This window comes from Lotus japonicus, chromosome 2 (assembly GCF_012489685.1).
Source record: "Lotus japonicus ecotype B-129 chromosome 2, LjGifu_v1.2".
In the NCBI taxonomy this organism is placed as follows: domain Eukaryota; kingdom Viridiplantae; phylum Streptophyta; class Magnoliopsida; order Fabales; family Fabaceae; genus Lotus; species Lotus japonicus.
This window is the reverse complement of record NC_080042.1, coordinates 62,881,587-62,899,046: the sequence shown is the minus strand read 5'-3', so window position 1 is coordinate 62,899,046 and position 17,460 is coordinate 62,881,587. Positions and strand designations below refer to the sequence as shown.

General features: G+C 37.6%; 1 protein-coding gene and 1 long non-coding RNA gene across 3 annotated transcripts; one reads left to right on the top strand and one right to left on the bottom strand.

Moving 5' to 3' along the window:
* Positions 1-6,693: 6,693 nt before the first annotated feature.
* On the bottom strand, positions 6,694-8,874 carry LOC130738770 (DNA-directed RNA polymerases I, II, and III subunit RPABC5). Its single transcript, XM_057590914.1, has 4 exons — positions 8,737-8,874; positions 8,522-8,580; positions 7,027-7,121; positions 6,694-6,938 (listed from the first exon to the last, which is right to left on the bottom strand). Exons 1-4 carry the CDS (start codon positions 8,770-8,772, stop codon positions 6,913-6,915), a joined length of 216 nt encoding a protein of 71 aa, XP_057446897.1. The 5' UTR covers positions 8,773-8,874; the 3' UTR covers positions 6,694-6,912.
* Positions 8,875-11,663: 2,789 nt separating this feature from the next.
* Positions 11,664-17,206, top strand: LOC130738769 (uncharacterized). 2 transcript variants are annotated; one of them, XR_009019576.1, is made up of 4 exons: positions 11,664-12,090; positions 12,965-13,087; positions 14,384-15,696; positions 16,907-17,206. It is a non-coding gene; the product is annotated as an uncharacterized LOC130738769 (long non-coding RNA). The 2 variants fall into 2 exon arrangements; XR_009019577.1 differs by having other exon boundaries at positions 12,965-15,696.
* The last annotated feature ends 254 nt before the right edge of the window (positions 17,207-17,460 follow it).

The following is a 17,460-nucleotide window of genomic DNA, read 5'->3' as shown; positions in this document are numbered from 1 at the left end:
CCATACAAGTATTCCTTCCTTGCATGGCTAGTATGTAATGATGCGATTCCCTAAAATGCTCTCCGATTTCACCGTGGGATGGCTTAGTCCCAGTTGTGTAGTCGGTGCCAGAGTTGCTCGGAGACAACGGTCCACTGCCTGAGAGATTGCGTGTTTGCCAGGAGAGTTTGGGTCCGTGCAGGTCTGCATCCTACTAGTGGAACTTTCTTAGAACATGATCCCTTCATTTGGTTGCGTAAGCTGGTCCACCAGGCCCCGGCGGCGTCGTTGGCAACGCTCTGGTGCATCTGGTGCGATCACAACAAATGATGCATGGAGCAGAAGCAAGTCCCTTTTGAGGTTCTGGTTTCGTAGATGTTTGCTGCTAAGGACGACATCATCCGTTTTCAAGCCAGGTCGTCGCCGCCTCGTGCTCCTCGAAAGGTTTCATGGATACTGCCGGTGGCTCCTTTTGTTGCTGTAAACGTGGAAGGTAGCGTGTGCGAGCAACCGCCTCGTGCCGGGTTTGGAGGGTGCTTCCGAGATCCAAGCGGAGCCTGGCTGCTTGGTTTCTACGGGTTAGGCGGCGATTCAAATATCCTCCACATGGAACTGTTGGGTATTTGGCATGGCTTGTCCATCGCATGGCAGCAAGGGTACCGGAGAGTTGTGTGTTATTCCGACTCTTCTACAGCAGTGGACTTAGTCGAGAGCGCTCCATGATGACCCGAGGTTTATTCTATCTTTGTCGAGTCATTTTTCTTTCTTTCTTTTCCCTTTTTGAGTCCTTTATTGAGTTGTTAGTCAAGTTAAGTCCCTTTTTAGTTCATAATTGCATCTGCATAAGTTTAGTTTTTTTAATCTATTTATTTAGTCTTTTTATTAGTTTCTATTAGTTTTAGTTTGGGATTAATTCTCTGGTCAGGTTTGAACTGAAATTTTGAGAGATTATGAGTGTTGATGAGCTTTTGGGGGTTATTGTTTGGGCAATTGAATGTGAGATTGAGGAAATATCCATTAATGAGAAGTTTTCAGAAGTTACATGGTTGTTATCATAGAGTTTTTGAGATGTTTTTCAGGTTTTGATAGACTCTTGATGGCTAATGATGATGGTTGAAGGCAAAATAATGAGCAATGATGATTGTGGAAAAGGAGGTTACAAAGCTGCTGAAAAACTGCTGAAGACCACGCATGTGCGCCCCTCAGGCCACGCACATGCGTGGTGGTTCTGTATGAGGAAGGGGCTGGAACGTGAAGACCACGCATGTGCGTGGTGGAGACCCCGCACATGCGTAGTAACAGACTCAAAGGCTGAAAACTGACAGATTGACCACGCATGTGCGTGGTGGAGACCCCGCACATGCGTGGTGAACAGACTCAAAGGCTGAAAACTGACAGATTGGCCACGCATGTGCGTGGTGGAGACCCCGCACATGCGTGGATTACCGCTGGAAACTCTATAAATAGGGATTTTGTTATTTCTTTTAGGTATCTTTGTATTTGCTGAGCAAAACTTAGAGTTATAGTTTCTTGGAGCTTGTGGGAGGCTTCTTGGCACTCTTGATTCAGGTTTTTGCTCTCTTAATTTGCATTATAAATTCCATAGCCATGCTTGGCTAGTTTCCTTTGTACTTTGGGTGAAGTGAACCTTAGTTTTGATTATGTTTTGAACTTCTGAGTTTCTTATATGAATAGAGTTTCCTTTCTATGTATCTCTTCTCTGTTTCAATATTCTCTTGAATGCATGCAAGTGTTTGGCTTTCTCCTTGCACAACGGTAGTTGGTAAGGATTAAGGGACCATGAGATTAGATTGATTTGTTTACTACCACTTAGGTATAAGGGTGGGAACTTATTGTGTTGGCCTGAACTTATAAACTTCATTCTTCAATTGAATTGACTAGGCACTAAGGAATTAGGTTTGGCAAATGAAATTGAATGTTTTACTTGATTAAGGAATTAACAAGTAGAGGTAAAGGCTATAACATCATGGATAAGGATTCTGAACTTCATATAAGAATTTGATTTGAGAACCATAATTGGACTAAGTGGAGCTTTGCCCAGGGTACTTCTTTTCTGAATTATAATTCTAAGCTTTTACTCACAAGTGTTATTCACACAACCAAACTTCAAACATATTTTGCTTTTTCTTTTTCACTTTCTGAACACAAAACTCTTAGAAGCAATTGATGAACAACTATCCCTGTGGTTCGACAATCTTTTGTATTACTTCGATCAATCCGTACACTTGCGGAATTGCTATCACTCCACCTCCCCAACATCGGTATGCCTCCCTCCTGGGCAATATCCGCGACTTGCTAGGTCGGGATTGGGTGCTGCATGTTTGTCATACTCTTAGAGAAGGCAATGCTTGTGCGAACTTTCTTGCCAAGCCTAGGGCTTGCGAGGATGCAGCTTTGCAGACCATTCAGGAACCTCCGCCGGAGTTGGAATCTTTGTTGTTTGCCGATGCAACCGGTACCTCATATGTGAGGGAGTAGTTGCGTCGTGTTTTTCCGTTTTTCTTTTTCTTTTTGGGGCCTAGCCCCGCACAAACACCAAAAAAAAACTCTGCCCAAAATCAATTTTGTAACGTTGATCCAAACTCACTCTCATTCTGTTTTGCTTTCAGGTAGATTGCCGCTTTCCTTGTAAGTCCTTTTCAATTCAAGGTGTCCATCGTGCATTAGCTGACTTGTACTTAAAGCATGTCACATTATTAAGAAAAAATTAACTAGAAAAGTTAATAACATATCAACTAATTAAGTAGAGGAACTCATTATTTACCTGGGATAAGAACAAAGATGAATGGGGTAGGAGTTGTAAAATTTGTTCGCGTATTGCATGTTCGTGCATCGCGTCGGTATGTCCACAATGTGCATCCTTTTGTTAAAATCATTTGATTAAATTAAAAATTTAGAAATTAAACCCCAGCGCATCGCGCGGGTATAATCCTAGTTAAATTAAGAAAAAATGATGTTGTTGGTTGTGTGATGAGTTGGGAAGAAGATAGAAATAAAGAAAACAATTAAATGCAAAAAAGAAAAATGGCACATGGATGAGAAAAGGATAGATAAAGAAAGAGAAGAATATATAATTGTCAGGAGGTAGGGACAGAGGCATATGGAGCATGTGATTGGCGAGTCTATTTGACACGCGACGTGAATGTCACTGCTTGCGGCTTGGTCCCCACGTGACGATTATAACTAAATAACAACAACCTCGTGGCCCGTGGGTTCTCCATCATTATGACTTATTATTTATTCACTTATATTTTCTCACTTTTGATGTTGATCCGACCAACTTCATTAGTTTTTTTTTTAAATCGGGCAGATAAATTGCACGTTTTAAGATTATTCATAAACTTATTTTATCTCAACGTATATGTTTCTTAAATCTTACTACTTGAACTATCATTCTGAAATTAACATTATTAAATTAGACTGATTAGTATTATTATTTAATATCTATTATTGAAATGAATTATTATTATTATTTCGAGTAATTATTATTTTTCTCTCTACAATAAATTTTTGACTTAGGTACATTTTTAGTCTCTTATAAGTAATAAGTATTGTAATTGTGTGATTTGACTTCTAATTTGTGAAAACCTTCAAAATGAGTGATTTGAGTCATGACATTTCTAATTTGTGAAAATCAGGTTCTCTATTTAATCTTTGTCAAATTGATAACTGAAATTGCATGTGTGTCACTCATTAAATGACATGAATCTCACATTAGACTCCACATAATGTCATGTAAATAAATAAATAAATAAATAAATAATTAAAACTAACTAAAAAAACCCTAAAATTCCCAAATCAACCCCACCACCTTTCTACTTCATCTATTAGCACTCAGTGGCCCTCCTAACGTTTGGATAAAAGATGGCCAAATGGTTTGATACTAAGATACTAACTTTGTTGCCTCTTTCAAATAAAATAAAATAAAAAACTTTGTAGCCTATTTTGACAACCAATTTGTACTTGCTTTCATTTGTTTAATTTTTCATCTCTAATCGCAAAAATATAAATATAGTTCTGTAAAAACTTAAATTGAATATATTTTTGAAAATGAAACGGTGTACTTTTTAGTTTTTATCATTTTATTTAACAAGGAGGCACAACCCGAATCCCAAGGGATGACACAAGTGATGAATGTGCATTTTCTTAAGGGATTTCGCCTAATCTTCTGGTCCGGATTCGATCTTCTCTAAGGTAAAAAATAATACATTTATGGTCAGGGACATTATTACCGTATCTCGAGTCATATTAGTCACGTAGGACCCTAAAACTCCATGGAGACTAGTGGTCAAAGGAAATAAAAATAAAAAAAGGGAGGGATAACCGCTCGATAGACAATACACTCGTTTTTTTTTTAGGAAGGCAGACAATATAATACGCTAGCTCGTACACTCAATAAACTCAGGCTCAGCAGCAAGTGGACCCATTCTAAAACAGAACCTCAAGCACTGGCCTCTTTCACTATCTCGACAACCAGCTCCATTATTGCTCTTGATATGACCGAGCCATGCATCCACGTCAAATTTGTCCAACCATGATCATGTGGACTATATCCAAGACTTCTATGATAAGGATTAAGCACATGTGAATTAAAACTATCAAACCTAACCCCGATATCAAGTGTTTCCATGCCTTTTGCATAAAAGATAGAACTCCCTACTGCTAAAATCAGCCCAAATTGGTCTACACACTCCATTATGTTCATTTGGGACATTAATCACAAGGATCTCCAAATTAAACCAACCTCCATGGGTAACTAAACATGCTTCTGCACCGACTGCACTCCTTTCATAATCTAACCTGCATGCATATGTCATCCTCTAATTAAAATCCACCGAACCCCCTGCCAGATATATGATTCTATCTGCTTACATCAGGGACGATGCCATTATACTACACAAATAATTGCTTCTTAAAACTCGGAAACATAGGTCATCGGGTTTTTAATAAGTCCCTAGCCAGTCTTCATCAACATAGCTTTATTAAACTCATGAACTAAGTTTTTCTAACAGATTACGGACGATCAAGAATCCATAGGTATAGGCCTCGTCAGTAAAAAAATTCTGTTAGTACTTGAAATAAGCATATGGACACAAGATTAATTGGGGCTTAAATTGTGTCTTAAAAGTATTCGCAAAATTTGAAGGTGTTAGACGATGTAGTAAAGATATTTTCAATAAAACCCTTGTTAATTGCAGCAGAAAAAGTAAATTTAAAGAGAAAGGTTAAGAGAAAAGAAGCAAAAGATTCATACTAATTCACCCTTAATTCTTAGGCTACCTGCAGTCCTTGACCACTACCAAGTGTTTCCACTAATATCAATTATCAACAAGTATTCTTATAAGGACTTCTCCTCACAAGTATTCTTCCAAGCCTTTTTAGGCTCTACAACCTTTACATTGGTCAAAAGATTCCCTATGAAGTTTCTCCATAAGAGCGAGTAGTAGATGGTGTAAGCTCGAGGGTCCTCTTGTGTTTTTTACTAAGTGCTTAAACTCAAGAACAAGATATAGGCTTCTACAAAGATTTTCAAGAAAGAATAAAAGACTTAAAATTGGTTTGCGTGTATGAAAGCTTAAAATGAGTTACTAGTCTTTAATCTTCTTCATCATCACCCTTTTATAGCCCATTTGAAATATTAGCGTTGGGATTAGGATTACGGTTCTTCATCTTCAAGCTTCTTCTTGGTTCAAACAGTCTCCTGCTAAGCATTTTATGCATATGGTCATTTGTTGGACAAAGCAGTCAATCATAAGCAATCATATAAATAACAGAATTCGCAATAAAGCATGCAAGTTTCTTCCGGATCAACTTCGATTATCTTAATCTATTTCCCAAATTCAATCGATCTCATTTAAAGCAATATGTCATCAAATTGGGCTTAGGAGTTGCATCTTAAGGGAAGGCTCTTTGACCAAAGAAAAAAAGCGAAGAAGGTCTTAGGAAGAGAGATTGAAAGTGTCAATGTGATGTTAAAAGTAAAGAAAAACAAAATAAAATTACTTCGCAACCTAAATTCAACTCCATCTTGACCTAAATCTGGAACGATATCAGAATAGAAAAGAGTAAAATAAGAAATATGATGAACTAGAATGGGTATGAACATATAATGGGCATTAGAAATCAAATTTATCCCACAAAATGCTGTCACTTACCATGATTTAATTAATAGATTTATACAGGGGGTGATTAGATACAAAAATGGAAAAATCTAGCTCTTCCATAGAACCATGCAAGCCAAGTGCCTAGAAGAATTCGACTTGTTACCTAAATGATTGAATATGCTAAATATTTCAGCTTTTCAATTTCATTGCTTCAGATTTTATTCTATTCTTTTATTGTATACATGCAACATGAAATTTTGTTGGAGTGATACCTACGCATTATACTAAACTTTCTTTTTTGTGGTATTGCAGGAAACTTCATATTCATGATGTACTTTTTTTGTGGTCAAATGATATATATTTGCAAGTGAACTTTCCATTTGTGGGATTTCGAGGTCGGTCAACTAACCCAAGAGGTTGGTGGACCCATAGAGTCGACTATGTCACCATATTTAATTAAAAATAAGATATTTTTGTAAAAATATAAAGCCCATGTGCTAGTTTTAACCCACAGGGCTTTCTAGGCGTTCAGTCTTGAGTGGGTTTTTGTAGCCCTGTGGGCTTTAGATTTTGTTCATACCAATCAGTCTTTTACAATTTAGTCTTTCATAATAGTGTATAGTTAATACATCAGTACCAAAGAACAGCTTTGCATCACACTATCTAAAGTCAAATAAGAAATTAACATGAGCTGCACCATATCATTCATAGCCACTCTCAATAATGGATAATAAACAAAACTGACAGCATACAAACTAGACCCACAGTTGACACATGAACAGAGGCATGCAATGCAACTTGAGTGTTCTTAACTGGTATCAGACTTGTCCAGAGCTGCAACAAAATGGAAGATCAATACAATCAAAATTATTATCAGAAAATTAATAGGCACAAAATGAATAATAGAGTAATGAGAAATTACTGTTGTAATTCAGCAGCTTCTCAATGAGGTCAACGTGGGTCATAAGCATGCGCCTACAACAGTATCGAACTAGCCCCAAAGCATCCAGTGCATCTCTGTAATCCATCATTATGTTAATACTATGATACTAAAACTAACATTTATCAGGAGGTAGACACTAAAACGCCAGCAATCAAGTATATATACACAATGGTGCCTAATATATCCCTTGAGGGATGCAATTGGAACAGAGCAATATTATGATCACATTTTGAAAAGTTATGCAAAATGCAGATAAATTCTGTCTTGGATCACTTTTTACGCGAAAGAACATGTGCTATCAGTTCATTGAGACATTGGTCATCAGTCCTAAAAAGTTCATTTGCAGCCAAATCAGAAAAGTTGCATGTATAAAAATGCTTGTTGAACTGAGGATTAGATTGAAAAGGTAACTAAGTGTGAATTTCAGCACTCAAGTAATGAATATAGTATCCAGCAATTTCAGTAAACACTTAATAAGTTAATGATCATTGAGTTGCACCTCACACACACAACAAAATTACAACAAGCAAATAACTTCTGAATAGATCAGACATTGAAAAAAGAATTGTCCACCCTCCATTCGTATACCTACAACCTCAAACCAGAGACTAGTGATCATGCTACCACATATGAAAACATAACTAAAGCACGCTAGCCACAATTCAATATGTTAATACTATGATACTGAAACTAATATTTGTCAGGAGATAGACACTAAAGTGCACACAATGATGCCTAATATCCCTTAAGGGATGCAGTTATGACAACGATAGGAGGATCACTTTTTGAAAAGTTATTCCAAATGCAAATAAATTCTTAGTCTTGGATCACTTTTTTCGTGAAAGAACATGTGCTATCAGTTCATTGAGACATTGACCAGTCCTAAAAAGTTTATTTGCGGCCAAATCAGATGAGTTGCATGCATAAAAATGCTTGTTGAACTGAGGATTTGAAAAGGTAATGAGTATGAATTTCAGCCCTCAAGTAATGAATATAATAGTATCCAGCAATTACAGTAAAGACTTATAAGTTAATGATCATTGAGTTGCAACTCACACATACAACAAAATTATGACAAGCAAATAACTTCTGAAATACCTCAGACATTGACAAAATAACAAAAATCGGCAACCCTCCATTCGTATACCAACAACCTCAAACAAGAGACTAGTGATCATCCTACCACATACCAAAACATAACTAAAGCATGCCAGCCACAATTCAATACAAAATACAAGATGGTGAATAAAAAGAACTTAATCATGAAAAACTAACACACAAGACTCCACAAAGTAACTCTCTTTTCAACACCAACAGAAACCCCAGAAAAAATTCCAGTACCATAACTCTTTTCTAGTAAATAAAAGCTATTCAGATTGAAAAACAAGTACAAAACCCAATTCAAATGGATAAACAAGTAAAAAATTGAAACTTTTGACAGAAATTGGAAAAGAGAGGGATTGGGGAAACGGACCCTTCACTGTAATCTGACTGCAGAAGATCCAAATATGGATCCCATTTGTTTCCAATGACCTAAACAAGAGAAATTAGGAAACAGATTAAGCATAAATTAACAAAACCCTAAACCCTAAAACCGTGAAAAAGTGAAGAATTTATTGATTTTTGATTCACGAGATGCAGTGAAAAAGGGGGCGAAATTGAATAGGGAGGTGGGTGCAGAGTGCAGACCTTTCCACAGGTGAAACAACGGACGGGGATAATCATCTTCCTCTGCTCTGGCGCGTTCTCTTCGCTGCTCACAGAGAACTTGGCGCTTTTTTTTTTGGTACAAGGAGAACTTAACCCTTCTTCAGCTTTATATAGAAGTCAAAAATATGAAAAGAAAAATACTACTTATATAACAAGTTTTTTCTATAATATATAGGCTTAATTTCAGTTTGGGTCCCTGATGTTTCACAAATGTGCGGTCTGTACCCCCTGTGTTTAAAATGTGCGGTCAAGGTCCCTCATCTATCTAAAACGTGATAACGAAGCCCTTCCGTTAACTTTCTACTAGTTCTGTCTGTTGACCAAACGGAAGTGTCACTTATTTAATTGGTGACGGAAATAATCCGTCACAAAACCCGTCAACCAACTCATTCGTTCACTCACATCTCTCCCTCTCAATCTCGTGTTTTTCTCCTCTCCCTCACAATATCATCTTCTTCATTATACTTTACCCTTTCCTATGCAACCCAACACACCATGGCAGCACCCTTCTCCTCTATTCATCACCCTCATCATACTACTTCTCCTTCCTTCATTGGCTGAACCACGACCTCCACGCACGCAACAACCACTGTTGGCCACAACCATGAAGCTCTGCCCCTGCAAATGGTCCAACGACCACCACCTGTCAATCGCGTGCTCCTCCCCCTGTCCCAGCGAACACCGGCCTCCAACACCACCTCCCGATTCGAAGAAAATCGACACAAAACAGAGGAGATGAAACCCTAGCCGCCGCCACCTTCTCGTCCCGATTCCGGCGCCATCCGACCTTCAATGGCAAAATCAACACCACGGTTAGACTCCCTTTGAAGCCAGCTTCAAAACCCCTCAACCAATTTGATGATCTGCCGCCGTCACTCCAACGACCGCCGTCGGCGCCGCCACCGGCGTCTTCTCCGGCGACCAATATTATGAAAATCAAGGGCAGGTTCTGGAAGCTTTCGACCTCCTCTTCCTAAATCCAAAGTCAGATCATTGTTTAGAGGTGATTCTCTTTGTCAATTTTGAATTCCCCTTTCAAAACCCTAAATTTCTCCTCTTGTCCACCTCCAAATTTCATACTCGTTATGTGCTTGTAATGAAGAAGATGGCATTGTGAAGTAGAGGAGAAAAACACGAGAGTGAGAGGGAGATTTCTGTGCTTAAATGAAGAAACAAACTAGTCTATGACACAAGCAGGGAGATGACACTGAATATGAAATAGTCAAAAGATGAATAGAAGAAGTTGAAGGAGCTGTTGGGAAATTAGTTGATACCAACGATCAACTGACAAAGGATGTCAATGAGATTGCCCCATGTTGAACAGACTTTAGTTGAGATGAAAAAGAGTATACACTTCCAAAGAAAAAGAGTGACGGAGCAGGTGTCAAAAGGTTTCGAACATATAGGAAGATTGTAGTTTAAAGTGCAGTGCATCCAATATGTTATGTTGAAATTGGCTGACGAAAAGAAGACTGCTGAAATTGGCTGACGAAATAGGGGAAAAGTAGAATGTTTGGACACTGAGAGGTGTTGCTGAGGGACTTCATTCACCATGGTAGGAGAAGTGGGAAAAAGCACAGTAAAAGGTGTTTTTGTGGATGCTCAAGGCCTTCAACTAAGAAAGTCTAGAGTCTTCTTGGAAAAAAATAATCTAGAGTCAGTATGTTGTAAGTACTCTCTTGGGATGTTTCTGATCTAGCATATCAATTTTCTATTTTAGTTGTTAAGAGGTTAGGCTTTATGGGTCATAGTAAACTTATTTCAGATCTATATGCATTAGTTTTCAAAAGACTTTGTACTGTGCCATTTTAGCTTATGAGGGTTTTGTGACGGATTATGTGCTTGTAGTAATGAAGAAGAAGGGTTTTGTGAAGGATTATTTCTGTCACCAATTAGTAGCCTATATTTTATGAATTAAATAAGTGACACGTCAACATTTCTGTTTGGTCAACTGACAGAGATGGACGGTGTAAGACCTGGATTTGCCGAACAAGTTAATTTCCGACTCACGCGTAGAATCAGTGTAAGCGTGACAGGAGTTTGCTGTTTGTGAAAGATTAATGAAGAAGAAAGTTCAGGAATTGCTTGAGGAATGTTGCGTAGTCGCTGTAGGAATTAGTGCGAGTCGTCTGCACACCTGCCTTATGGCGAGCGTGTCCAGAATAGGCTAATTTCGCTTTAGAGCAACGTTTTACGTGAGATTTCGAATCCTTGGAAAATTTAAAGGTTCTCTTTATTTTTCCTTCGACCATCGTTTCATTTCGGAACTCTGGACTGTACGCACGATAGTATTCACTTTTCGGAAGTCCGACGACGCTAATTTCTTTGCTTCGAAACCCTAAATTCAAGCGCTGGATGAAGACTTTTTCTATTCGGGACTTCTAACGAAGTTTCCGTCCGCGTTGCCAGATTTGTTTTGACGTTTCCAATCTTTCTTCAGAAGGAAATTTTCTCATCCGACATCAATTGAAAAAAGTAGTTTTGCGGTATATTTTGAAGCATACTGCGTTCAAGCCATTTTCTCACTTAAATGTGCCCGATGCAAGTATCGCCCTTTCTTGGATCGATACTTAGATTAATTGCATAATATGACAACGTCATATTTGTTGTAATTGTCTAACAGTTATTCTTTAGCTCAGTTTTTACTCATTTTCTAGTCGATGGATCGTTTTATTTTGCCCAAAGTGATCCAAATTTATATTTTATCATTTCATAGAGTTCCTCTTAATTTTTGGGATAATAATATATCACCCCTATATTTTTCTCTTAACTCTATGAGTTAAATCATTCGGTGTCTAAATCAATTTGTACTAATTTTAAAAATATCTTCTCAAAATATCCTGAATAAATATCTCACCATCCTTATCCCTCCACCTCATGATTTCTCTCTCCTCACCCATCAGCAAATCCGTTCCCTTCCTCTCTTATAGCAAGATTCCTTCATTCCATTGTCAATTTTCTCATCCTTTGAACGTTGCTTTCTTTCTTCAAACATTCATTCATTTCTTTTATTTGTCTTTCCTCCTCACTCACCCTCTCTTCGTTCTTCTTGCTGAAGCACACCACCACCAACATGAAACCACGTGGACAGCACCACAACACCACTACAATCATGCCATTTTCTTCTTCTCGGCCAAGGCTATTATTAAGCCTTCTCCGCTTCCAATTATTTCCAAGAAGCCATGCACGCAACCAGCCTTCATTCTCCCCTCTGTTTATCACAGCCGAGAGCTCCTCCATGAAAAAAAGGGGACAATCACTACAAAGAGAAGGAGCCACGATAGCATAGGCACATTACCACCATCATCTTCATCTTCATCTTCTCATTTTATGGTAAAACTCCTCCTAGTTTCTTTGATCATGTTTTTAGTCAATGAAATTTATTCTCTTAGTTTCCACACATAGTGTTTTCATTAAAGTTATGACTATGGAAATGATTCATTAAACTATGGTTTTTGTTTCAAAAAAAAAATGTTGAGTTCTTGTCTTTGTAAAATTTTCAATTAGAGCTTTTTCCAAAGTGCTTTTACAAATGTTATTCCCCATCACCGGATCTATGGATTTCACCATTTAGTTTTCTTAAAACTTGTTTTTTTTAGTTAAGAGATTTTGGGATTTTAAGAGCTTTAATTTAAGTCTTGATTAGTTGTGTTTAAATGTTACAAATGGATTTGGAAGTGATTTGGGGAAAAAGGTGAATTTATACATAGTTATGTAGATGTGGCCGAGCCTATGACATGTGTTTTGGGTTTGGAAAATCAATTATGAAACTTGTTTTTGTTTAGTGAAAATCATAAGTTAAGTTTGAGGACTAAAAGTTTATTGTGGGAAAACTTTAGGATTAAAGCACAAGAGGCTGAGAAGTTTTGGGTTAAACCAGAGTTTTAAAAGTCTTGGGGTTTGTTTGATAAATTTATAAAAGATTGAGGGTTGAAAAAGAACTTACTTTTATGTGAGGACCTTTTCGTGATTATGTGCTTATCAAGGGACTAGGGTTAAATTATTTAAAAATTGAGGAGTTGTTTGCGAAATGTGTTTTTTTAAGGACCTTTCTTTAAAACTCACAAATATTTTATCTTTGGACTTTAGTCCTTGAAACATAAAGTTTGTGCATTTAGCCTAAGTGAGCTAGAATGATTGGCTAAGTTTGTTCTGGAACTTTAGATGTGACTTTAGAGGCTAAGGTTTAGTATGTGAACTTGTGAAGGGTACGAAGGACGGAAGCGCTTGACGACGAAGCCAAAGAACAAACGGAAGTGAGCCAACACGGGAAAGCAAAGATATGACTGGATTTGATTTGAGTCGCAACTTAGTAAGGAAAGCGCCTAAGGTTAGGGCAACTTACATATTAGCTATGACTGCATGATAGGCGTCGATCAACTTGACTTATGCTTTATCTGATGTTGTTTATGATGATGAGTTGATGTTATGATGTTTTTCCATAACTTGTGATACTGTGATATTGTTGGATTGTGCGTTTTGACGCGACTTCGGAGTGGAGATTCATTGATCTGGTGATCTTTGATATTTCGGGTTGGATGAACAACCCTAGGCAAGTCCAAACGAGGGGTTGAGACTTAGCCATTTGTTGGGATTCGTTTGAATACTTAGACTTTCCCCGGGAAACTTCTTTTGGGTGGTTTGTCTTTGGAAAACTTAGAATGATTAGAATTTCGAAAACTAGAGACTTTGGGAGACTTAGATTTTGAGAAATAAACTCATAACCTGACTAATTCAATTCGAAACGTTTTTACTAAATGAATAATCATAGGAGAATTGGAGGGGAAAATATTTACGAAAGACGGGGAAAAGTCGACTTTTGTTGTGGGTTTGGAGAGTTTTGGAATTGGGAAAGCCACTAAGGTGAGCTATGGTGATGATTGAAAGTCACCGAGTACTCTAGTACTCTTGGGAGTGTTGTGGAGCCGTGTTGTATTGACCGACACCTAGTGCTCTTGTTGTTTGGGTTGTGTTGTATTGACCGACACTAGACCCTTGTGTATTCTTGTTGATGGAGTTGTGTTGTATTGACCGACACTTACTCCGAGTTGTGTTGTATTGACCGACACTAACTCATGGTTCTGTTGAGGTTGGGTTGTGAGCTAAACACTTTCGTGGTAAGGGCGATTCGTTGTTTGGCTAACCATATTGCATCAATCGGGTGAATAACGGGAATGGTTCACCTGTGCATCTCATGGTGAATAACGGGAATGGTTCACCTTGCATTAATGATGAATAACGGGAATGGTTCATCATATGGTGAATAACGGGAATGGTTCACCAAGGATGAATAACGGGAATGGTTCATCCAGGATGAATAACGGGAATGGTTCATCCATAGTGAAGAACGGGAATGCTTCACTTGTGGCGAACGGGAACGCGTCACAAATCCGGATTCATGATTGCATATCACGCATACATTCATTCTGACTTGAACTGTGTGCTGTTTGGTTATTGAAGCAATGTTAGAGCCATAACATGCTAGGATTGTTTATATATATATATATCAACATATATCTATACCCCATATCACATGTTGAGTGTATATCTACTTATTTCTGTGAGTTGACCCTAGCGCCTTGGCTTTGGTTGTATGTTTGTGTTTGGGCGGTCGGCCTGCTGCCAGATGTCGACGGTGGATTGGGTTTCGATGGTCTTTCCCTCGGGGGGGATCAGATATGAGTTGGTGGACCGTCATGCCCCACCGCTTGGGTGATCTATCTTGTGGGTCATCGGGCGACGTACCGGGGAAGGGTCATGGAGGACCGGACTGACGAGAGTGGACGTCTGACGAAAGGAGCTTTACGACGCATGGAGCTGAGCTTCAACTTGCCAACTTCAGTTCGCAGTGGACTTGGTACTGGGAGGGTAGGTTTAGGCAGGCGTCATATTTTGTGTAGAGCTCTGATTCGCTTTGCTATTGGGACAGGGTAGGTTCCCAACGCATGACTTTTGTGTGGTTCTCTTACTGAGGGATCACAGTGAGTCAGTCGGACCATAGGGGTCTTTGCTTAGGCCATTTTGAGGCCGACTTTCTCCTAGTGGTTTGTAATTATAATTTTCTCACTTACACTTCTGGGTCTGTATATATTTTCCTAAGGGCACACTACTTGGGAGTCACTGCGGGTTCGCGTGACGTGGAGTGCAGCTGAGGCTGTACATGTGTATATATTGTATATCAGTTAGTTTAGTTGTTTGGTTTTGTCTTTATGTCCTTTATCGCTTTTATTTAAAGGAATCAATCGAAAAAAAAATTACCTGTTTTCCGCGTAAAGTTTATTTTTGGTTACTAAAGTGACACCTGGAAATCGAGGTGTTACAGACGGAAGGGCTTCAATCGCCCGTTTTAGATAGATGAGGGACCTTGACCGCTCGTTTTAAACACAGGGGGTGCATACCGCACATTTGTGAAACATCAGGGGCCCAAACTGGAATTAAGCCTAATATATATAAAGGACAAGTGCGCTGAACGTGGGCGCGAGGGATTAGTCTCACAGTTGTCGGCTGTGGAGATACCTTGATCAAGGCCAAAAAAAGGAGAAGCAACCTTGAGGGCAAAATTGTAATATAAATGAGTGGAAATTCACCCATGGTCATATACGTAAATTTGTGAATCGTTAAATATGAAATCAATATTGGTCATTCATTGCTTCTAATTATAGTCGTTCATCATTTTCTTATGAAACCTTTGTACAACCTTTTTCACATTCTTGGGCGTTCTATTTGTTCTTTTTGTAACTCATGATTATTGATTATGGTTACAAAATCAGAAAGAGTTTCTTCCTTTTTCTCTCATATACAAAACATCTTCTCATTCCCCTTTCAAATTATTTTCACCTCTCCCATATTGATCTTCAGCACATTCATTCATGTGCAAGAAATCTCTCTCGTCTAGATTCTTCAAAAACACCATTCAAGCACAAGAAGATCTTCCATCAGGTTAGAAAAAATTCTTCTTCATCTCTTATTTTCCATTAGCCACTTCTTCTTCATCGCTTTTCATTCTCATGCATCAATGTTCTTCTCTGCTTGAGGTAAAAGAAGTTATTTTCGATATATTGATGAAAATCATGGCAAGGGAGCAGAAGCATCTAAGCCTAATCATTTGGATAGTAACCTATATTTTTTAAAATCATTTCATTTCATGCACATTTCGTACTTTCATACTATTGTACATTTCATACTTACACATTTCAAATTAAGATCAGGGTCCAAACATTGGTATGAAATTAAGCCACAACAGCATAACCCTTTTTGCATGTTTAAGGATTGAGATTTGGTAGAGATGAACAGTATTGAGGTTGAGACCTATTAGGCTAAAGGAAGATGAAATTGTAACTAGCTATAAAGAGGGGAAGAACCACAACTCAACTTGTTGATTTCTTAGGTATCTGATTTGTATATCTAAAAGTGTGCGCATTCTGCAATGTTGTTGTTGAATCTCTTTGGAAGAGATTCTCATAGAATGGTATATTTTTTCCTTGATTCGAGATTGTCTAACAATTGAAGGTCTATTGTTTGTTTCTCAACCGATGTAGTTTGCCTTTTTTTCTCTTATTTATATGTCAATTTATGGATGGAACAAATTGGTGATGCATGAGTAATTATAAGGTTAAAGTTAACATCTTTATGTCTATTTTGACATATTTCTTTTATCTATTTCTTTAAACCTCTTTTTCAAGGAACTAACAAATAAATTTTCCTAATTATATGATTCAAAATTTCTCAGAGAAAGCATGGAATGAGATGCTTGATAGGTGAAAATTTGATGATCCATCATTTATACTTGAACCAACTTCCTATAGGTTTCAATGAAATCATCAAAATCAATCGGCTGAGGTTGCTAATTGTTCCTTTATGATTTGAGATTTGTTACACAACTTCCTATTACATTCAGACTTTTTGAAATATTTGTTTCCAAAAACATTAACCACCTTTTATCCATAAGCTTGACTAAATTATAGGGAAATTAAAAAGATAAAGTCTTTATCCTTTTGTAATGCCCTTCCAAAGGTACACGTGATGTTTGGAGTGAGATTAAATGATAAATGCTGAAATGCGGTGAAAATCGTATATTATTTTATAACAATTTATATTATAGGTTAATGTCCATCTTTAATTATGATAATTTTTTTATGTTTTTGTGCAGGTGTGACATGTTGAAGACCACTCATTAATAATGTAGGCAAGAGGTACCTATTGTAGGTCATAGAAAAGCAAACTTAATTAGTGGTACAACACCGAGTAAAGGAAAAACTACTAGAGTCTATTTAACCATTAGTTTGGGAGCTAAAAAGGTTTGTAGATTTGAATTTTAGGCTGAAGATGTTAATGTAAAATGCGGCAGACTTTATAAAATGACGAATATGATAAAATTATTTTGCAGCGTTTATAACTTTATACAGTGTTTCATATTGCGATATTATTAACTTTTTAGCTTTTGTTATTCTATTAGTTATTTCAGTGATCAAATTAGAGTTGAATGTGTTCTTCATTGTAAAACATAAACATAAAAAAAATTTCAAGGGTAAAACAGTTTTTCTGATTGTGGCTAGAGAAAATTGAGTTAAAAAACACACAAACAAAAATTGCGCACCAACAAATAGTGCACATTAATGAGTAACTAATTATTATCAGTTAAGTAATTGCATATAAGGTGATTAAAATGCAATTTCAAGTGGATGATGATAATAAAGTGTCTTG

Coding starts and splice junctions, on each gene's coding strand:
- LOC130738770 (XM_057590914.1), bottom strand. CDS start 8,772: ATGATTATCCCCGTCCGTTGTTTCACCTGTGGAAAG. Junction 7,122..8,521: donor CAGTCAGATTACAGTGAAGG/GTCCGTTTCCCC, acceptor GATGGATTACAG/AGATGCACTGGATGCTTTGG. Junction 6,939..7,026: donor GAAGCTGCTGAATTACAACA/GTAATTTCTCAT, acceptor ATTTTGTTGCAG/CTCTGGACAAGTCTGATACC.